Genomic DNA, 23874 nt, shown 5'->3' on the forward strand with positions numbered 1-23874 from the left:
ATCTGCACAACTCTCGAACCACATCTAAGAAACGAGTAGTTTGAATTCAAGGTCACAGAGTCACACGCTCGTCTCTGCTGAGCAGCCGGATGTTGCCATTTAGTGGGCAGGTAGTGATGCCAAACTCACCACTGTGGTGTGAACCAACAGGAATGATAGCGTCTCACCTGACGTGCATTCAGCTCCATCTGTGCTGCTATTTGGGGATTAAAGGAGGTTGTAAAATCTGATGGCAGGATATACATTTTCTATTTGGCTGACCCAGTGCGCTTGCCTGAGGCCAGCACTGTTATCACTAATCCATGCTGTAAACGTCCTCATTGAGCTACCTTCCTGAAATTCACATCTGTCGTCATCAAGTCATAAAACAAGACAGTGCTATAGTATCGCCATATTAATAGCAGCCTGCGTTTTCCTGGCTCGTGATACGTCTGCTAGTAAACATCTGCTCTGGCTGCTTTAACGGGCCGGTAATGGGAAAGCGCAAAAAGCCAAGGGCAACGACAGCGAAGTCTAACAACATGATTGTAATTGAAATAATCAGGATTTCAGAGACAAGGAATAACTCACGCGTCATGCAAAAACATACGGTGCTGTTCTGATGCTACAAAAAGCCATAATGACAGCAAATATTGTCCATTAACTTTATATTGGAAACACGCTGGCCGCATACCTGATTTCCTATCATCTAAGTGGTCGTAAAATGCAGCTGGAACGTGCCCAGTAGACAGGAGAGCGATCTCGTAAAGCAATGACTGCTGGAAATGTCATTTTTATGTGTATGCGAAACATCCAAATGTGGAGAAAGAGAAAATACTGCAGCCTATAACACATTATCACACAGACGCTGTAAATGTATGTAATACAGCACACTTCAGAACTGCTTTAGCTTGGTTTCTTCATCAGGAGAACGCTGCTGTGATATAGTTTGACCTTCAGGACAATTAAAATGCAGTTTGTTTTAAATTAACCTTAAACAAGCCTAACCTGAGATTTTTAACAGGGCCTTCATTTAACCGGCACTGACATAACAAGCTGAATACTCGACGTAATCGATGTTGTGACATCTTTGTTGGTAGTAATGATCATTTAACATTTCAAATACTTCTCTGTACCTTCAACTTTAACGTTAGAGAGCAAAGGCTGTAAAATGAATGTTTATTCTTCCATTGTACAGAACCACAGAGTCATTATTGCAGTACTGGAATGACATAATCTTTATACTGATGGCTCTTCATCTTCCAATCAAAACAGAAACGCTGGCGAGACCTAACATTTGAGAGCGGTCACGTGTACCCAGAGTGCACCTGTCCACGTTCAGGTTTCTAACCGGTGAGGCAACTTATTCATCAGGATACGAATGAATAAACTGTTCAGAAAAACATTACAGGAACCCTTTCATCATGTATCACGAGTGCAGCATCGGGTCAGTTAAACGTCTGGGATATTGATCTGGTCAGCTGAAGGGGGGGAGGGGTTGTTAATCAGTTTCAGCTGATCTGGTGTTAATGACATCAACAGCAGGTGCAGCACAGGAGCAACAGGAACGATGCTACAGGTGGAGGCCACTGACATTTTCTTCTCTCCTCATGTTTTCTGTTTTTCCGCTAGTTGAGCATTTGGCTGGGGTCAGTGTCACTGCTGCTAGCATCAGGTGATACCTGGAGCCTACAGAGGTTGCACAGGTAGTCCAACTCCTCCAGGATAGCATGTGCCATTGGCAGAAGGTTTGCTGCATCTCCCAGCACACTCTCAAGTGCACAGAGGAAATTCCAGCAGTTTCTATGAGAGAGCTGGTAGAAGGTCCTTAAGCAGGACACATTATCAGTCCAATGTCCAGCATGATTTTCCTCCATTGTTCCTTTAATATGTTGAGTGGTGTATTTCTAGTCATAGAAGTAGCTTTTCCCAAAACTACATGTGTAATACTTGTATAAGATGACTTGAAAAGAAGCTTTAAATACGAGGACACAGAGCTCAGTGAAGATGGAACAATTTCATCTTATTTTTTTGTCTTTAAACTTGTCATTTGCAAACATTAGAAAATCACTGATTGTCTGCAGCAGCGCTCCCTGCCTGTGTCCAGTCTGCTCCAGCGTTATGATTTAGGCCTACACAGCACTCAGAATAGCAGCTTGCCACAGAAGACCTGCCAGCATCCAGCAATGACTACACTGCTTGTAGAAATAGCTTCCCCTCATGTGTGTAAGGCAAATTACAACACACAAGGGACCTGTTACATTTCAGCCTAGTTCCACATCACTTGGCTTAAAGAGAGACTATTTAGGTGGTTTAGTGCTTTTATTTATGTTGAGAATTACAGTGAAATCGAAATCCCGTCCATGTTTCCCCCCTCCTCTGACGAGCAGTGTTTTCAGCAGCTATCAGCGATCTTGGCAGGCCAAAAGAATTACTTCATGACCCTCTTTGCAAACCGTGCCCTTACTCTGTTTGTGTTTTGGTCTGGGCTTCCTCTAGCAAGTAATGGACTTCCTTCAACTCATAAATCACACTCGTACAATCCTTTTGATTTTTCTTTTCCTCGCCACGCTTTGTTTGGTGTACCATGTCTTTGTTCACGTAAAGCTATTTTCTGTCATAAAAGCAGCCACACAATGCTAGCCTTCTTCCTCCTGCACTTGGGAACACACGTTTTTTTTAACAGGGACTAAAGCCACAAATGTCAACCACAGGAAAGCTATTATGAGAGTAAAATTACTTCCTTACTGTTATCAAGCCCCTCTTTGGGCCCAGCCAATGGTTAAAAGCCACCATGAAATAGGGCACAGTTAGAGTTTCCTAGCAGGTCTTAGCCAAGCTGCTAACCTTGCTATTAAAGGCCCTGACAAGCTTTGTCAATGCAATCTGCTGAATGCCTTGAGTGACATGCGATCGATATTCTCCACTCTCCCGGGTCATCACCAGTGACAGAGGCCTAAGTAATAATACAGCTCGAGCTGCCTCTCCAACCTAAATGCTTCCACTGCCACAATATTTCTTTTTCCCCCACTTCTTTCTCTTTTTTGTCTCGGGGCTCGGGAGCTAAATTTTCTGCACTGATCGAAGTGGAAGATATGGAAGGTGGGAGGCAAGAGGGGAGTGTGGAGGTTTGTACGGCAGCGGTGTGATGAGGAATTGCTGTGTTGTCTGGACTGGCTCTGGTGAGGGTAGTGAGTATGGCAGGCTGAGGTGGGGTAGAGAGAAAGGGAGGAGGAGGCATGGAGTGTGTGTGTGTGTGGGGGGGGAGGCGGGGGCTCTGATAAATCGAAAATGACTGGCTGCCGAGTTGTAATCTGCCAGCGTCGAGCCCCCTGTAGCAACAAGCCAAATGAAAAAGCACGCTGACAGGCCGGAGAGATGGAGGGCCTGCGGTAGATTGCGGTGGCGCAAGGGGAGGGGAAGAGGGAGGAAGAGGGAGAGGAATGAGGGAGAGCAGAGGGGAGGGAAAGCGGGCAGAGCAAGGAGGAATTGTGGGGGAGACATTTATGTTTGTTCCAGTGCGCCGAGGTGTCAGAGACAAAGGTGTGAAGGGTTGTAGGCAGTAAATAAAGCATCTGGATCCTATATCCACACACACACTGTTACCAGATGAAAACATAAGCTGCTATTACAATTTCTAATAAGGTCTGAAATGCAAACAGTTGGCGCTGTCGTACCACCAATCACGAGCCGTCAATTAGCTTTACACTCCTAACGTGTTTACATTGCCGGGCTTGTGCGAGTGCACAGAAGGCTGTAAATCTCCTGTTATACGCCATCTATGCATTTTGCATAAGCGTCATCTGAAAGGACGCGTTCGCACGCACCGCACGCAGCACAGGCAGCTGGAGTGTCCTTCACAAGCAGGTGAATCAAGCTCCAGCATCAAAATCCAACACAAGAGCTCCACCTACTGCAAGTGCCTCCTCTGTGCCCCTTCCTCTGTTGTTCAGGTGATCTTAGAGAAAACAACAGCAGGAGATCTCCGTGTGTAGTGTGCATGTTATTTCTACCCATTCCATTAAATTCCAAAGCAACCGCTCTCATTGAACATTACTGCCAGACACAGGGAAGCCAGTTCAGACAGGGCTAATAAGGCTGCAGCGGTCTGGCCCCGTCTCACTGCCTGCTACAATGTCAGCTGCAATGAGAGCTAAGAGCTAAGCCTGCTGCCCCATCCCAAGTATTAAGTGTGTAAGCCTGATGCCTGTTAAGCAGGGTCTTGCCAGAGCAGGGCCTGAGAGAAACAGTCAGTCTGCCTCGCTGTCTGCCTGCCTAACAGGCCTGCTGGCCTGAATACACAAAAGCACTCCCTTGCAAAAATGCAAGGTCAATTCAGCAGCAGCAGCAGCACTGAGCCCAAGACAAGAGGACCAGCATTGTAATTGGGAACTCAATAAAGCTCATGTGGAAAACAATGTAAGACGGTGCTGACAGATCCCTCCCACCAGGACCACAGAGAACGGAGAGCAAACAATCTGTCTGCACAGCCATCCATAACCCTACACAGAGTTTACACATCTACATCAGAGCTGCATATATTTAGAAATCACTAGTGGCACAGCATGAGGCCTGATGAATTCACAAACAGCAGGAAACAGCGTCACTGTATTTCCAGCAGAATTATCTGCAGCTCTTTGTCTGTTTATCCACTACTGTTTTTTTCCCCTCTGCCTCACCGCAGCAGCAGACATGCCCGGCAAGGCAACAGAGGCCTTGAATCTGTAAAGGCTGCATCCCTCCTCCCCGCCGTTTCATTTGCAGACCCGTGGCTCACAGTCGGACTGTCTCAGAGAAAAGCCATCTCCTTCACAGCACGGCTGCTGTTTCAGGGCAACGCCGATCCGCTGCATGCACCCCGACTTCCCGCGCTCCCACTGGGCTATTCAGGAAATCGCAGCTGATACTGAGCCGTTTGTCTCCCTTTTGTGCACACCCCTGGTTGTGCCACGCCAAAAAGGAAGTGGGGGAAAAAAGGGAACACTGCTTCCCCACCCCCCTGAGGAAACACTGAAAATGATTTCTGCAACCCTCGGTGTGGAAATTTTGGTGAATAGCACAGAAAATTAAATAAAACACAATTTAAAAGGCAGGCTCTGCAGGAGTGGGAGTGTGCCTGTGGCTTTCTGAGTTTGCTGGGGAAAATTAGGTTCTCAGCCTGAGGTTCATCACTTGAAACTTCAGGCATTTACTGGAACAAAACTGGTGTAATCATTTCAAATAGACCAGTGTGAGATGACTTTATATAAGCAGCGCGAGAATCCACAGAGGTCTAATCAAAGAAATACTGGAAGGAAGTAATGCGGGGGTATACTTTGCATTTCTGTGGCTTTCCACTGTGACAGCTTTCGTGTCAAAATGCTTTGAACTGCATAGGCTGTCGATGGCAGGAGTGCTGCACAAACAACCCAGGAAAAGGATCACAGAATCATCGCTGCAGCTTTGCTAGTGCTGGCTGTGTACACATATTCCAGAGCCACAATCAATTATCCTGCCAAAAAAACCCCAACAGGCCAAATAGGCAGATCTCACGTAATTGTAGCTAATGAGCACTAAAAGGAGGGATAACCTGCACCAGACCTTGTCCATCACGGCAGCTGATAAGATTAAATATGACTTCAGAGCAAAGTTGCAAGCAGTTTGGAAGTGTTTCAGTCTCAGTGGTAGGTGTGAAATTCAGTCTGGGTCAACTAATCTTTTTTCAGGTCAACTCATAATCAACACGCTGACCTGCCTCAACGATAGCAGTGATGTAACCTCTAAAGTTAATCCAGGTTTTGTTGCGGAGAAAGACTAAACGATAAAGCGCGACCCGAAACAAAACCTTCGTGCAATCATAACAGCCATCTATGTTCCGCCGAGCGCAGCGTAAAACCAAGTATTTGCTGCAATTACACATTTTTCATGCCGTCATGCAAAACTGAACTTTTGGTGAGAAAGTACACTTTTAAAAGAATCCAGTAAGTTTACAAAACTGCAGGCATTAGTTTGTGCAAACAGCTGCACCTTAAAGCGTCAGACTGTCAGACTGCATCGCGATTTCAAAGACTGTAAAGGTACTGGAAGTATAAATTATACAGAAGCTCGGTGAATGCAAATGAGAACAATGCAAGGCTTATTTTCAATCCCCCAAAAAAAGAAAAGGAGAAGAAGGAAAAACATGCAAAGCTGGGCGCGATCTTAAAAGTAAGAGGGAGCTTTGGGGGTTTGGGTGAGAAATGCTTTTACTTTGCTGCAGTCTCACAGGAAGGTACAATGTGAGCCAAGAACAAGGTTAAAACAAACACCCAATGCATTTAAAAGCACACCTTCAACCATGCCTTTTTTATCAAAACTTTTTTGCTCATTTTTCCTGATAACTCTTCAATTACCGCTGTCTGTATGAACTCCATTTCACTGAAGGATGCCAAGTTTTTGTAGGCCAGAACGACTTGAGCGCGGGCTCCGAAGAGCTAATGTCGAAATTCCCCCGAGCAGTCTTTTAAACACACGGGTAAATAATTCAGAGCAGCCTGAACAAAGACTGAATCTGAGAGTGTGCGGGGCTCTCCTGTGTACGCTGTACTTTCTCTCCCCGTCCCACAAGAAGGAACAACGAGTCGGGCACCGCTCTCTCTGTTCATCACTGACAATCTCTCTGCTTTACGATTGGATTTTCAGCCCACGACCAGAGTTTCTGCTGCTCTTTCCTGACAGTGTTCAGCGACACACCAGCCTGTCACCCTCCTGCTGACCTGTGGGTGGTGCTACATGACAACACATCAGGAAGAGGTGTTGAAGGAGGAGGACAGAAGAAAATGGCTTTTACAAAAAACAAAAACAAGAGCAATATTAAAAGAAAAGCACAAAAACACAAAATGCATGACACTTTCTCTCTCACACACATACATAAGCATAGACACACTACCTGCCAAAATCCAGTAACAGAGACATCAGAACAAACAGAGCACTCGAGGCAAACATCATCCCCCCTCTGCTCTGGTTGCTTTCTCCCCCCTTCAGCTCCACTTTGGCCTTACTGATAGTTTAAAGCTCAGCTTCACCGTTGGAGGCCGCTCACAATGACCCACAGCTGCGGGTCAAGCATATCTGTCACTGTTTGCACCGAAACTGAAACCAAGCTCTCTTCTTCATCTTAAACGTTACAGTCCTGATTCTGATTCTTCAGTGAGCGAATAGTTAGCATGCCAATTTTTAATGCATCAAATAATTCATCAAATAATGTGACAGGCTGTTAGCAAAAGGAAAACTACGCACAGGATATCTTTTCTCAGTTTAGTCATCATATTCTGTTTGTAGGGTTTTGGGGAAGCACTACTGAAATATGTGGAAAAATACGGTGCGTTTCCAGAGGAAGCTGCAGTGAGACTGATGAATACGAGCGATGCCCAAAAATTACACCCAAACTGTGCAGCTGAGGAAATCATATCAAATTGCATCCATAAAAGAACTGGCAGAATAAAAAGATCACCTCTGTTGCAATGCTGCATTAGTGAAGTACTCTTTTAAAGCCCTGATAACAGCACCAAGGATGCACTCTCCACTCTTATTCTCACAGCATTAAGTATTAGTCAAGGCAAGGCACTTGTAGCTTGATAAAGGGCTGATCTGTAAATGATTTAAGCACGCAGTAACAGTAAAAACTGAAAGGAGACGATGAGTGAGTCGACTCTGCAAAATGGTATGACGAGTTTCGCTTCTGGCAAAGACACTTCATCAAGGGCATCAGAGGCCACGCCCCCTCCAAATGGTAAATACTGCACAACCCGTTTGTGGAGGAAAACATTCAGTTACGCTCCGAACATCAAACCCCTCGACTGCAGAAAACCTCTTCAATGTTCTCCTGCCTGCTTTTGTTCTGTATTTTTCCAGCAGAGTCAGCTCTCTCTCTCAGCTTCTCTTCTTAAAACAGACTTGTGTATACACTGAACCAGCAGCCTCTGTGGTTTCACACCACTGTGCTGTTTTTGCCTGAGCAGCAGCGTGAGTAGCTTGCCTGGGCATAGCAGGAATAACACAGCGCCGAGCTGCACACAGAGTGCTGAGGACTGGTTGGAGGGGATGTTTGGGGTGGCTGAGGCTACCTCTGCTCGTAGCCTCAGGCCAGACTGGGAATCAGTTCAAAGATTTCCTCTGTAACTCTGATTAAAAATACACAATGGATCTTTTTAACTTTCATGGCTAATAATTAATGAACACAAAGGCCCTCTTGAATTTTCCACGTGAAAGAGGAGCTGAGATTCGAAAGGTTCACTGAATCTGAGCTCGTAGCCCTTCCTAGCACACTCTCCCAGCCCCTCTGCATCTTGTGCTCTCCATCTCCTTGTAGCTTCAGGCTAATTGCAGCAATTTTAGATGATTGTTATTAAAAACAGGCAAGCGGCGGAGCTTTCCAAGCTGAATCCCCTCGAGGAGAGGCCTCATCACACCACGAGCGCCTGTGCATCCTAATAACTGCAATCAGGGCCTTCAAGAGCGAGGACCCTTTGTTTTCTGTGACGCTGTGAAGAAAGCAAAGAGTATGCGTGCATACAACAACACTCCAGCACCTCTTTAGGATGAATAAATCTAAAGAGAACAGCAGCAGCGGTTCTCTTCTTGTCATCTCTTGCTAGTGCAGCATACACACAGCTGAGCAAATACTTACAGAGTCACCGTGGCTCATATAGGTATAAACACACAATGTTTTTTTGTTTTACCTGAACTGAATATCAAGAAGCTTCACTAAACACAAATTAAATTCAAGTTATATACTTCAAGCAACAGTGCAACAAGATAAACTACTGAGGAAAACACACAGCGAGCACAAACATGCTTTTCTGACCTTTTCTGTATGAAAGGTTGTAACAAACTCTTCACTGCTACGAGCTATTCATTTGGTAAAAAGTCAAAAACCCTGTGTTCATGCTGTTCAAACTAAATGAAGTCCCCGCCTTCTTGAGGCTACTTCCTGTCAAAAGTGAGTTTTTCCTTCCCACTGTTGCCAAAGTGCTCGTTCATTGATCTGACTGTCGGGGTTTCCTCTGTATTATCGTAGCGCAGGTTTACTTGTGATTTGCTGAAAGAAATAAAATGTAATTAAATGTAATTAAAATGTAATTAAAATTTAGGCTGGAAAACGAGCCAACACAAAAGTATTGGAAACTCGGGGCTTGTTCCAAAGTGTATCCCAATGTTAAAATCCCAAATTTCTCTGCAGAAATAAACATGTTTACATTCTTGGACAATAAATGATTTAGGTCTATATGTTTCCCCATAAATTACACCAGTATAATATATGATTTTTAGTATCAGGCTCAACATTATACATAACTGTGAGTGACACGTGGCTTTTGTTCAGCTATATTAAAAAGACACAAACAGAAAGACTGAACAGCCAAATCTTTAAAGCACATTTAGTTTCAAGGTTTTTGTTTTGTGTTTTCAGCTAAAATGACCATCCTGCACTACTGAAGCAAATTGGCCTTATTTAATGCAGCTCTGTTCATTTCTGTAAATTGTTTTTTTTCTCCCCACTAATAACGCTGAAGAGTTGCACAGACCTGCACACACACAAGCTGGTGTGTACTGCGAGTTTTCAGTCAGTACCAGCGATTTAACAGTGTGATTAATTAAATTGTTACCAAATCAATTCTAATTATCCTGCGGTGTTGGTTCTGATGTAAGGCAGCAGGCAGCATAATGACCAACCACATCAGCAGTTATCTGATACAATTACAACACACAAATTACAACGCACAGCAATCAGCACAAAAAATAATGAGAGGCACAGGGCTCACTTACAGATTAAACAAGAGCTGCTGGGGCCAGCCGCTGATCAATATCAGTGGGATCTGCTGACTCTGGACTTATAATAATGGAGGCAGAAATAAGAGAACAAAAAATGCATCAAATAAATAAAAGCGAGCTCAGGTGCAGAGATCGCTGACTTGGTGAGCTACAGTTTATGGAAATATGAGAACTGTGGTTTGACTGAGACAGTGCGTGATCAATCGTGGAGGTGAACAGGCTGATCGGGAGCTCTGTTTTGATATGATCAATCGGCATCCCTGCTGGCGAAAGAAGAACAAAATGTTGTTTCTCTGTGTTTAAAGCAAGCACGAGAGAAACTCTACTCTGCCGTTTTAAACCTCCTTCCCTATCCAGCACAGATCTCTGCTTGCCTTTTTCTGTTTGCACACTATATAAAAGTTGTTTAAAGCTACCTTTGGGCATTTTCCACCTTTATTGGACAGTGAAGAGTAGACAGGAAAGGGGCAAGGCATGGAGCTCAAGCCTGGGCCACCGCGCTCCAGCCGTGTGGCGTACGGTTGCCCGTTCAACCAGTGGGCAAAAGTGGCGCTCAACCACCACACAGGATTTTGACCTTCCACTGATTTTCCACCATTACAGAAGCGAACAGAAAGCAGACAGCAGCTCCAGAGCTGTCACTATGGTGGTTTTATGAGTGAGAAGAAAAATAAGAGAGCAGCTAAATGTTTCACTGCACTTACAAACCGTACAGCTTCTCTGCAACAGTGAGACCTGTCAGCCCTGTCAGACAGTCGAAGCCCTCAGCAGCCCGTCTGTAAACGCAGGCAATGTTGTTTGTTGTCCGATGCTCCATCGCTTTCCTGCAGCAGCAGAGGGGCCCGGCAACGAGTGGGTTTTACAGCGTGGCTGAATGCAAATCGGCACAGACACACACAGAAAACACCAGACCTGTGGGCAGAGGGTCCTCCACAACACTGCAGCCTCCCTCCCTGCCCATGCATAATGCATGAGAACATGTAAATACGTTATTCCGCACATGCATTAATGATCACGGAGAAGCTCACAGTCTAAGCACCAGGGCAATTAATAAAAGATGGTGCACAGATAAAGGCCCATACCTCCCCAGTCTTGAGAACCTCCAGCCCACCCTACCAACCACTTGATCCGCTGAGACACATTTCATGCCAATTCTTAACCTTGTTTTATTTCTGTGCTGCTTGGGGGTGTGGTACAGCCGGAGTAGAGCTGAATAATGAATGGAGGCTATCAGAACGCCCGACTACTAAAGACAAAGTCTGCTCCACAGAAGATACAGCAAGGATTCACCGCACAGATGCAAACAACTGCTGCGGTCTTGCTCCGTAGTCTGGGGAGGAAATGAAGGGTTAAATGGTCTCTGGGGAGCAGGGGAAAAATGAAGGCTTCATAGCCTGGAGACGGCATAAAACATCACTTGCAAACACACACAAATTCATCTCGAGGCACAAACAGTGCAAACAAACTTTTTAGCCAAGGCTGCCCACTGAGCCTACCAGAAAGAAAAGCACAACTTGCATGCTTTCATATGTGAGGGGTATTTGAACACGTACACGTGTATATTACACCTACTTTCCACCTTTACCTGGTATGTGTCAAAGGGCACGAAAGCTTCTGATGACACTGTGCATTTTGTTATTGCAGTCTTGAGTATACTGACCAGTGAAATTTAGCACATGAATGAGATTCCCTACTAACACTTGTCCAGATTTCCTCATAGAATCTTCCTCATACCTATGCCTACAAACAGACATATAAATGAGCCTAGCTACGCGCCTACAACAGTCATTAAAGAAGATTAGCAAGAAGAAGTAGATCAGAGCTCTGAGCATGTTTTGGAAGCAGCAAAGTTAACTAAGAACACAAACCAGTAAATATATGTGCAGTGTTGGGGACTAACAGAGTACACGTACTGCCGTTACGTATTTAAAATACAAAATATGAGTAACTGTATTCTGTTACAGTTACCGTTTAAAAGGGTGGTATTCAGAATACAGTTACTTTGTTGAAATAAATGGATTACACGGCGGTATTTTCCTGTTTCATATGTTCGGCTATGCCCTCTCTATTTTTGGTTTCCACGCCGATGGAAACCCAAACAAAACACGCATTAAGAGGCTGTGTCTCAATCTCGCGGCCCATTTTAAAAAATTACTATTCAAAAAATGATTTAATATGAAGGCAATAGCAGAGTGTTACAGGCATCGCCCTAAAGCATGTAGCCTGATGGGCAGTGTAGTCCGTGCTGCAGGGAGAATGGACTGCCATACCCGTTATGTGTCTGTGAGCGAGGGAGGGAGAAAAAGGAAAAGTACGAGCTGTCACCGAGCAGAAACGGGAGCTGGAAGCATGTAAATATAATAATAACCACTGCAGCCAAGAAGAGTGCCTGACGAGCCCAGTTGTAAGTACGCTATTAAGACTCGACTGTACACTGTGTTCGTGTTTTCCTCCGAAACAATAAGTTCGGTTGGAGCAGCCTTTCAATGCCCCTCTCTGTCTCTCGCTAGCAAACTTGACCCAGACAACAAAGTAAAGCTAGTTTTCAGCTACGAGCCCGACACGAACCCGACGTATTAGCCAGATGTCCCTTTACTACGGTTCGGAGCCGCAGACCTGTTTTATATACGCGCGGAATAGTTTTCTATACGAGATCGCTGCAAAAAGTGCAGCCTTACCTAATGTCCACCTACTGTTACTCATTTATATTAAGATTTAAACATCTAGCTGGTATTGATATGGCGAGTAACCTTCAGTAATAGTAATAAATCACACAGCAATAGTACATTCATGTAGTTGTAAAAAGCATGATAATATATTAAGTAATCCAAAGTATTCAGAGTACGTTACTCTCATTGAGTAACGGAACGGAATACGTTACAAAATACATTTTGGGGCATGTAATCTGTAATCTGTAGTGGAATACATTTTAAAAGTAACCTTCCCAACACTGAGTATGTATGAGTAAATTATGACCCATGAAAAAAACTCCCACAATATGAGACTTTTCTAACCTTTAGCAATATAAGTGATTCCGACTGTCGCACCCTGCAGTTCATATTTCCTCCTAAAAGAAGTCGACTGCATGTGGTTTCAATTTTGTCCGTCACCTCATCTTTGCTCTGGCTCTTAACAGCAACCTTCAAGGCACGGACGGCTGTACCTCACGTCACAGTGAGCGAGTACAGAGCTGGCATTTGCACCTACTGTAACACAGCCTTCACCAACTGCCACTTTTATGTCAAATTTGATTTCAAACTCTGTATACTGAAGAGAAGCAGAAAGAGGCAGATGGCTGGGGAAATTGAAAGCTCTGCCTCGTCTATTCTTTGTTCCACAGAGTATGAGCTGGCCAGGCTGGCAGCTTGTCAATCTAACCCACCGAAGGGACAAGATGTGGAGATGACAGCTCTTTCTCTCTCCATTAGTGTCCCATTTATAGCCCTCTCTTTCCCACTGTCATTGCATCACTTACGGGAAACCCACAAGCTGACCTTTCGCCGACACCTTGTTTCCCTGTCTGTCGAGCTCAGAAAGTAAAAGGAGAAAGAAACAGTCATCCTCTAGCCGCTAACATCTCCCCGCCTTCTGTGCTGAGTTCAAGTGACAGTAATCAGTGTTTATTAGCTCACTTTGCCCTTGCCACATCCAAGTGCAACAGCCACATATTAAAGTGATTAGACAATTAGGCCCATTACTGTATTACACTGGCTTATGTCACACATCACACTGGACACGGGAGAAGACAAAAACACTCTGGCTTTCCTTCCATTACAGACATTTCTGCAGCTCTAAGCTGGCAGAAAATTCACTTAATGATTGCAGCTTGTGTGCAGCACTGCTCTATTTAGAAACCAGACTGCATTTGCTGTTCAAATTAACAGTGCAAGGGGATAAAGGCACAAAGGGGAATAGACTGCACTAAGCAGGAAGAGAAGAAGACCTGATGTAACGAGGCTTACGCTAATTAACACGAGGTCTCGCGCTCGTTTCCTAAAAAATTTACTTAACGCGACTCGCATTGCTTCATTTATCTAAGCAAATGAGTGGAGAGATGTGTATCTACTTAAGCTACAGCAGGTCAATTACTAAAGCTAAATAATTCACAGAATGTAATATTTAGGTCTAACAAAAAAAATCCTATTCTGAATAGGAAAAACTTCTACATTGAGTAAATGCTATCATAATTAGTATAATTAAAGCACATCATGTATTAATTACCGCAGGATAATTTCAGCAGAAATAGTTAAGAGTTTGCCTACATGTGAGAGATGAGACAGAAATGCAAATTAACAAATTAAGCAGCAAAGCAGCAGACTGAATATGTTCAGTAATGCAAGAGAGAAGAGAAGAGAAGAGAAGAGAAGAGAAGAGAAGAGGAAGAGAAGAGGAAGAGAAGAGGAAGAGAAGAGAAGAGGAAGAGAAGAGGAAGAGAAGAGGAAGGGAAGAGGAGGAGAGGAGAGGAGGCATCTGGAGGCTGCTAGACATCACAGCACTCTGATGGTCAACCTCTTCTCTTGCAGGAGGGGTAAAAAGGGAGGGAAATCTGTTTCCTGTCATCTTCCATCTTGTCAGTCTTTGTTCAGACATCTTGCATCTCCTCCACCAGCTGTTTGCTGCCTGTGCTGACAGATGGCTGCTTCTCTTTGAAATGCACTCTCCTCTGGCCTGCTCTCCCTTACATCCCCCCACCTCACTTGGTTAAAGTTTTAGGGAAAAACTAGAATTACTCCCTTGCGGTTGCATGCTTCAATCCGTTGCAGCTTGTGAAACCCCTTTGAGAACAATTTTGGAGATGTTTCTTCTACTGTATTTGTGTGCATGTGTTCACATACTTGGTCTACAACGCTGTAGCCACAAAAGTAAATAATGCTTCAAATAGGATTCTTAAGCATGGATGCTTCGCATGCATAGCACAGACTTAAGGCAGGCGATGACGTCACAAAGTGTCCAACAAAATTTGAAACTTTCTGTTTTTCAGTTTCTGCGTAGAAAAATGGTTACAAGTATTTTTGTATCCTATTAGACATTTGTGTGAATTATCCCCATCACTGGTTCTTAAGGTTTCTGAAGTAATGGACAAAGGTTGCTTTGTGTGACTGCACAGGCATTGATATATGGATGGATGGACGGACAGACGGTGTAAATACATGATTCAAACCACAGCCAGCTCTGGGTTGGAGGGATAAAAATAAGTGATGTGAATGCACAACAGGAGAGAGCGAAGAAGCGTCCATCTCACAGAAAAACTGTCAGCCACTCGCAGAACACTATGATGTATACAGCAATAAACACACTTTTTCCCACTGTCCAGACAAAAATAAACATCTAGACAACATGCATTGTGGAAACCCATCCGCGCGTGTCTGTGTTCCACAGCGACGGCCAAATTAGTCAGATCTTAAAGAAAGCCTCACTCAAAACGAGGCTGAGGTCAATAAAAAAGCACAAGACTGCTCTGTGGCTTATGCCAACATATTGTGGTACTGCCAGACAGTCACACAGGTTTACATTCATACCTGTGTAATGAACTGCTGGAGTTTTACTTTCCAGCAGGTTGTAGCATGTGATCTATCCTAATCTGTGACATTCCTGTAGGTCGCATCGTCTATGTGAACCAACTCGACCCGACATGGGAGCGCACAAAGGAGACAACAGAGGGCTCTTTGAGCCAGGGTACCAGGGGCTACCCATGGAGCTCAGGCAGCGCAACTATGGGAACCATCTCTGTACTCAGTCATCCAGCAGGCTGAAACCTGAGCTGCTCAGGAGCGAGCAGCAGACGGCAGGCAGGACCAGCATTCCTGTGGGAATGTGACTGGGGCTAATGAGCTCAGGTAGAACAGAGGGAGAAAACAGGAAAAACAAACTATATGGAAGTATAAGAATAATAAGAATAATTTTCAGATCGATTCAGAGCTACAAAGGTTTGCTTAGCAAACAGCAAACATCGCTCTCAGTAAAGGAAAACATGGTAACTGATAAACAGCTGTTTGCAGATGAATGTGCCAATCCATTTTTGCCACATAACTCCCAGTAAAGTGGCAAATTGTTACTGATCACAAACTTCCCAATTGTCCCATTATACCGTCTGCATAAAACATATACCATATTTTCCGCACTATAAGGCACACTTAAAATCCTTTAGTTTTCTCAAAAATGGACAGTGCGCCTTATGTATGAATTCTGGTTGTGCTTACTGACCTCGAACCGACTTTATGTGGTACACGGCGCTCAAAAATCTGTCAAAAATGTTTTAGTGCAACTTTGGTAAACTACTAAGCCGCACCACTTGATGGACAGTTGGAGCATTACAGCTGCCGTAGTCAGGAGCCTCGCGGAGGAATCTGGGTCCTAAACTCCGTCCGCTTCAGGTCCCAAAGTCAAACGAACACTGCAGCATCACTGAGAGTTACAAACTGTCTAAATTCTTTCATCTTTAATAAAATGATCAGCGTTGCTGCTTTACCAGGTGTAACAATTAAGTTTAACATCCAGGCGTCCATGAAAACAGAATTTATTACATTTAACAGAGTTAGAAGTTAGCAGGAAGTTAGCTCGCTAGCTTCCATCTAAGCATGATATAGCATGTTCTGACTGAGAGATTTCTGAAACAAATTCAAACGTACAGATCTGCTATCACTTCCAACATAAATGAAGACAGGAAACTAAACAGCAGTGACGTTTGTAGGGTTACTGAAGTTGGGCTAGCTGGTATATAATGATGTGCTACGTGATCGCTAGCTACACAGCTATGTTAGCATAGCATAAACACAGTGAAGCTGGAGGATGAACGCTAACTTTTTTCCACTCGATAAAAGTTAACATGAGGGTTCCTGATGGTTAGAGACAAATGCAATCGCATGGCAGGATGCTGTAAACGGACCAAACTTCAGTCAGGAGAACAACTGAGATAATCCATCCACAATACGAGGTTAGTCATTAATTTACTGCAACAACATGGGAATAGAGCAGCTGTGATAGAATACAGCATTAATGAATCAATGGTACGGAAGTGGAGGAAGCAAGAAGAATGAGTTGAGGAAAGTTTGACTTATCTGACTGTTTTGTTTCGCTTAATGCGCCTTATAATCCGGTGCACCTTATGGTCCAAAGAATACGGGACACAAAGGTTCTTCACAAAGTTTTAGTCATACCTGACACAGTGACAGCACACCGTTTCATCATATAAAGAAAAGCAGCTATTCCACCTGCGTAACTAATGTAAATCCCTGGTGGCCCTCTTCAAAGAGGCTACACTTGTTCCATTGGCAGATTTTTTCACTTATTTCAAGCAAAAATATCTTGTATTAACTGAAAAAATCTGCCAATGGAACAAGTGAAAATTCTCCAGTTTCAAGATGCACTGTCTAAAAACAAGTTCCTATATGTTACCGAAGCGTTACAGCTGCAGCTGAATCTGCCTCATTTTAAGTGCAGTTAGATATTTTGACTAGAAATATGACAAATATACTTGGTACGTTTTTGAGTTTTTGCAGTGTACCCCCCCACCCCGTTGTTTGTCATGTGTTGCTATGGTGTGTGAAGATTCATGTGCTTTTTGTGCTGAGGAGCTTTTGTTTTCTGTTCTCAGACTGATCGCCTACCAGGAGCTCAGTTTCCCTACTGTGTTGTACATTTCATTGTTTTTCTTTACGCTACCTGTTCTGACCTGTCTCCCCAGTGTGATGCTTGTGTTTTGTATGTACGGTCGGAAGAGGTCCAATTTCTCTGACAGCTGACAAATAAAGGCTTCAGCATCATCAACCTCCAGTTTGAAGATCATTCTAATAAGTACTGTACACAAATGCATACCAAAGTCTGCACCAGCTACAGCATGCGGATATGCATAATGTAGAAGAACCTGCTTTTTTTGTTTTTCACCCTTCAGGTTATGTGTAAGAGATGGAGATAAAAGGCGACAAGCAAAAGCATACAGCCCGTGTGGGTAAAAGTTGTCTTTCCACTTGGCTAGGCATCCAGTCATTCGCTCCATCCATCTGTCAGCTATGTCCCTAGTGGCTACACCGAGGGCTCACGCTCTCTCTCCAGCCTGCAATTGTTCAGTGATCCAGACACTGGTCAGCCGCTCCCCGTCTCCATTCTGTTTTCCGCTGAGGAGGCTAGAGACCAGAGACACAGAGGCAGGCCCTGCCTTGTTACAGCCCACTCACCATGTTTACATCCAGCAAATTAACACAAACATGGCAGGGAGATATGAGATCCTGCCCGAGGCCTGAACCCAGCAGCGACTGCCATTGACACACAAACACACACAAAGGCAAACAGCTCCCGTGGCTTCACCATTCACTGGCAGCTCGGCGGCCCAGTCTTTCAGACATGTGGCCGAGACTTTGACCATGTGTCACTGAATGCCTCCAAACATTAAAACCATCGTTTTTAAAACAGTCACAGTTTTTTCAGCTCTGGGATTTCATGACAGAAGGTAGGCAGAACAGTCATCTTCACGGCCCCATCTTCTTCTGCCACACATTTCAGTCGTAGTTTAGGGTTTTCGCTCATAGCAATGCAGGCCCTGCAAAAATCACTTAGCTCTTTGCGAACAAACAGATCTAATAGAGTGAAAATCTGACTAGTCGAGATACTTTACTCCCTCTAAGCTTCTGTTGTCTCCTCTGTGGCGGAGGCTTTTTGTTTGACAGATGTTTACAGGGGCTGGGCGATGTTTCCTTGCTGTGTGCTGCCTGGGAAAACATCTGGAGTTTGCAGGGATTTACCAGTAATCCCTTTGGCAAGCTCTGGAGTGCTTTCTTAGAATTTCAATATGTCTGTAAACGTAAGAAAGGATTTCATGGCGAAAAAAGAAAAAAGACGGTCCCGCTTTGCAACAAGCGCTGCCGAGGTCGAAAGTTCTGTAAGCTTCTTAGTGCTCCAGCTTTTAAGCATAAATAAATTAAACCAGCTTGACTAAAACGCCTCCAATAAACTCTCATTAAAGTCCTATAAGCGTGGATGGATAGATAGAGGGATAAAACTTTGATGCTGTTCAGCTCATTCATTATTTGATGAAAAGGAAACAGCTTTGGCTACGCTGGAGAAATCCTCGAAAACGGTAAATAAGATGTAAACTAAAAACCTGGGAGCAAAGGAGCACACGTCTCCCAGAAGTCTTCAGGACAAGGATTATGTTCCCCAATCACCAGGGTTCACGCGGACGTATAGCATTTGGCTTCATCCTTCTCTCCGAGTTTGTTTGAAATGCACGAAACCACCCAAGAGGGACTTCCACACCATTTATCTCTCATATCTCATAACACACTGTGGCATCACCAGAGCCTGCAATTAGCCGTCCTTAATGTTAACCCACACCCACTCTCTCGTTTTCACATTCATTATAGTCATTATAGTCACCCCCAGCATTCACAACCCAAGCCTAGCATACAGGCTCAGTAAATACAGAGTCAACAATCCCACAGCCCCTCACTCTACAGGGGGAACAGAGCAGTCTGCTCGGGGCTCACACTCTAACGTCGAAGTAAATCTCGGTCACCATTTTTCCTATACAAGAGTCTTCATCATATTTGAAGTCTTCCCATGTGACTTGTATAAACTTAAAATCTTCAGCGTATTATTTCTGTTGCCTTTAAATACTTTAAATAACTCTGACAGGCTGCAGATAAACAGAAACTGACTGAGGTTTAGCAGCTCCGCACCGCGTCACGGAGCAACACAGGCTCAGCTTGTATTTACCAAAAGAGCCTGCGTATAAATAAGCAAATGCGACGAAAGCCACAATTTGTTTCAAGGTTTGAATGTAATAACAGGATCCCTGAGTGTGTCATTTTGCAGAAAACATTGCGCGAACGGCAAAATTGGATACGAGATATACTTCATAGATAAATATTGTGATGTGTGCCGGACATTATTTGTATAAAAACCCAAGAAACTATTGGGCACGTCACCATACTGTAGTATGAATACTACTTCTGCAGTATGAATAAAAGCCTCTTACAGTAAATGGTTAACAGGTGCCAGCCGCAGAAGCAGCCAACCATCTGCCAAATGTATACTCAGGAGCAGATACTTTCCAAAGCACGGAGAAATTGCTGTTGGTAACTTATCTCTTTATGATCAGTGTTGGAAAGTAAATATATTTGTTCAAGTATTCGTTTCTCAGCTGGCAGTCTTTACATTCAAGCTCGTTCCAAAGAACATCACACAATGCTAATTCTGCTTTTTGGTGCCAGTTACATCCGTCTGTGTTTGACAATATATCGCAAATTTAAATGTGGAGTTGGGGGTGCTGGTTAAAGATGAGCAAAAAATGTATTTGTCAAAAGTGTGTGGGGAAGAAGGTCGGGACAGGAAAACGAAGACAGTAAAGCAGCCATCCGTGAGAAAAATGTACTGTATTTTCCGCACTATAAGGCGCACTTAAAATCCTTTAATTTTCTCAAAAATCATCACTGCATCTTATGTATGAATTCTGGTTGTGCTCACTGACTTCGAAACGATTTTCTGTGGTACACGGCGCTCAAAAATCTGTCAAAAATGTTTTAGTACGACTTTGCTAAGCTACGAAGCCGCATCGCTTGATGGATTGTTGGAGCATTACGGCTGCCGTAGTCAGGAGCCTCGTGGAGTAATCTGGGTCCTAAACTCCGTCGGCTTCAGGTCCCAAAGTCAAACGATCACTGCGGCATCACTGACAGTTAAAAACTGTCTAAATTCTTTCATCTTTAATAAAATGATATATGAATGATGTAACAATTAAGTTTAACATCCAGGCATCCATGAAAGCAGAGTTAGAAGGAAGTTAGCTCGCTAGCTTCCACCTAAACATGATATAGCATGTTCTGACTGAGAGATTTCTGAAACAAATTCAAACGTACAGCTCTGCTATCACTTCCAACATAAATGAAGACAGGAAACTAAACAGCAGTGACGTTTGTAGGGTTACTGAAGTTGGGCTAGCTGGTATATAATGATGTGCTACGTGATCGCTAGCTACACAGCTATGTTAGCATAACATAAACAGTGAAGCTGGAGGATGAACGCTAACTTTTTTCCACTTGATAAAAGTTAACGTGAGGGTTCCCGATGGTTAGAGACAAATGCAATCGCATGGCAGGATGCTGTAAACGGACCAAACTTCAGTCAGGAGAACAACTGAGATAATCCATCCACAATACCAGGTTAGTCATTAATATACTGCAACAACATGGAAATAGAGCAGCTGCAGAGAATTCAACATTAATGAATCAATGGTACGGAAGTGGAGGAAGCAAGAAGAATGAGTTGAGGAAAGTTTGACTTATCTGACTGTTTTGTTTCGTTTAATGCGCCTTATAATCCGGTGCACCTTATGTATGAAAAATATGGCACAGTTTGATAGTTCTGTACTATAATTTAAGTGTCTCTGGGTGCAGCCATCCAGCTATGGGAGAGGCTGTATTTAACACACTAATCACAGGGTGTGTGTGTAATTGAATTAGTCCAGTGGGAGTAAGGTCACTGTTTGCCCTCTGTAGGTCTGCTGCCCCACAGTCGGCCCACTGGGGGTCCTGGCAAAGGCAGGCATAGCACAATTTCAGTGTTGTGCTCTCTTTCCACTCTGAAGAATGCAACTGACCTCCCACCTCTCACCAGTCGTTACCTACACCTATCACACTAAAGGCATGAGCCCACACACGGGGGCAGCAATTACCCTTCCCCCAGACTTTGAGGACCCGCACGTTCTTGATCTAGAAGCTACAGCACTCTGTGCCCTTCTCACCCTTTTTCTTCAGAGAGCAAAAGAGGTGGGTGGTGGGGGACAGGCACTCAGTCAAACATGGCAGCGCTTGTTTAAGGTCAGCTCCCATTCACATGCTGCTGAAAGCACGCCTGTCAATCACACAATCACACGGAGGCTGGCTGCTTCTGAAGCAAGACAGCTGGGAGCAGGAAAAGCAGGCGACTGCATAAGCATCGCCTCCGCCAACGCACACTCAGCTTACCCTCGTAAGCACTGACACACATCCTGTTGTGCACACTTTCTTTTAGCTCGTATACAGACAAGGAGGAAAATAGTGGAATCCAGGAAGGATGATAGAGTTACTGAAAAAACACTACAGGAGGAGGACACTACACTTTTACACTCTACACTGCCACCGGCTGTTTGCATGGTTGCCTTAACCAGCATCCACTGTTACACTGACACTGTTAACCTGACACTCCCCAGCTGTTCCACTTATCTCTAATGTCACTTTGCAGGTTTTATATAACACAATAAAACACAATGGAGGCGCATTAGAGCGTTTTCCAAACTTGTGCATCTCATTTTTAGAAACAGATGCTTTGAAATATTCGATCTCTGCATCATAGTGAAGCAGCCTCCTCTTTTTCATTAAGTTTTTTTAAACATACATTATCATGAAATATTAGACAGGCTGTAAAAACAGATTTCGGTTAGAAAAGATCAAACCAGAGCAGCCATCTTCCTACTTCCACACCCCGAGACTGCTCAAGTACAAAATGGCAGACCAGATGGAAACGGAGCACCTCGGGCACCAACAGATGCTCCCACGAGGCCACTTGGCACACACTCACTTATCCGCTATAATAGCTCTGATTATAGCAAAGACAGTGTAACACATGCACACTGTTATTTCATATATTTAATGCGCCGAATGCTTTAGCCTACCAAGAGTAAACCAAAGTAAACTGAGCCATGCGTGACCATTTTTTGTAACCGGATAGCTCCGATGATCCTACAGGGCAGACACCTGATGCTAAGTGGAGAACACGATCGGCATAAGGGGTCACTACAAAAAACCGTTGGTCACGAGACAAAAAGAGACGAGGCAGGAACTTAGCAGGAGGACAGCTGACTGGCTAGATGGTCGCTGGTGGCTGTCGTCTGGCTGATAGAGGGCCTCGCTGCCTAAATGACTGGTTAACTGACTGAAGGCAGTTGTAACTGTAGCTATTCATTAGCAGAGCAGTGAGCAGTTAGCGAAAGTGCTAGTGGCTGGCCCAAAGCTTGGCTTTCACAGCCTAATGTCAGGCTCACACAGAACAGTCTATCCCATCAGACTCATCACATTACACAGGCTATAGGACCAGACGATGACATCACTAAAAGTGCACTACCTCACAGGAAAAGGTCTGCCCTCATGGAAACATAACAGCCATTGAGCAGATGTTACAATGGCATTAAATCACAAGTATGGATCTGCTTCACGTTACATTTACACAAATTATTCAGAGCAAGGACTTTGAACATAATGTGAAAGCAAAGAGCGAAGAATGAGGCAGACAGATATATGAAATACCAAAATAAATCAGTTTGCTCGGCTTGTTTGAAGAGTTCAGAGCACAAATGGAGACTTTTAGAAAACTGAACACATTCTTTTACTGTGGCAAACACTCCAACAACAAGTAGAAAGTGTTCTCACTTAAGCACAGTGCTCCCATAAAAACGCAATATTATCATGCAGATGGCATTAGAAAACTGTGTGTTTGCACAGTTACACAGAGAACTTACGTATTTAACCTCCACTTTAACACAGGCCTACAGCCCCGAGGTAAAACCTGCATGTGGACGTACCTTCTCATTGTACTTGAACTTGACATAGAACCAGCTGGACTTGATCATCCTTGTCTCTTCTGCTCCTGACTGATTCAGTGCGTGAGGAATGACTGATGATCAGCGTGCAGCCTAATGACACGGACGTTTCTGCTCCTTTATCCCGTTGGTCTTTGTGCTGCTCCTTTCTTGCTGCGTCTCTCACTTCAAGCCCCGGAGCCAGCTCCCGTTTGCTTCACTCCTTCGTCTTCGTGCTGCGGCGTGCCGTGTGTCTCATGTCGGGTTTGGAAGGCTGACAGAGGAGCTCCTCAGATGGGCTTCAGCTGTGTTCAGTGGTGGCAGATGCCAGCAGAGGCGCAGCAGAGAGATGTTTTACTTCTAAGTGGGCAAACTCTACACGCTGAAGCACCAACCTCCCGCACTTCCCTCTCCCTCTTTCCTTTCTTTCTTCCTGCCTATCATATGTGCTCACTTTCTCTGCCTCACTTACTCTTTTTATGTTTCCCCTTTCTCGAGCCCTGTGCTCACTCAAATCACCTTCTCCGTGCTTCCCATTGCTCTCTTTTATGCACCGG

General features: G+C 44.2%; 1 protein-coding gene across 9 annotated transcripts in view; it reads right to left on the bottom strand.

Annotated features, from left to right (window-relative positions):
* The window catches only part of auts2a (activator of transcription and developmental regulator AUTS2 a), a 322613-nt gene that overhangs the window by 186326 nt on the left and 112413 nt on the right, over positions 1–23874 (bottom strand). For 2 of the 9 annotated variants that reach the window (XM_063485351.1, XM_063485347.1), the window contains exon 1: positions 23321–23642. The exons of the other annotated variants lie outside the window; for them this stretch is intronic. In XM_063485351.1, the coding sequence (XP_063341421.1) occupies positions 23321–23368 (48 nt within the window). In that variant the 5' untranslated portion in view covers positions 23369–23642. Of the gene's footprint in view, positions 1–23320; positions 23643–23874 lie in introns of those variants that run through there. 9 annotated transcript variants of the gene reach the window in all.

The sequence above is a fragment of the Pelmatolapia mariae genome, linkage group LG10_11 (assembly GCF_036321145.2).
Source record: "Pelmatolapia mariae isolate MD_Pm_ZW linkage group LG10_11, Pm_UMD_F_2, whole genome shotgun sequence".
Classification (NCBI taxonomy): Eukaryota; Metazoa; Chordata; class Actinopteri; order Cichliformes; family Cichlidae; genus Pelmatolapia; species Pelmatolapia mariae.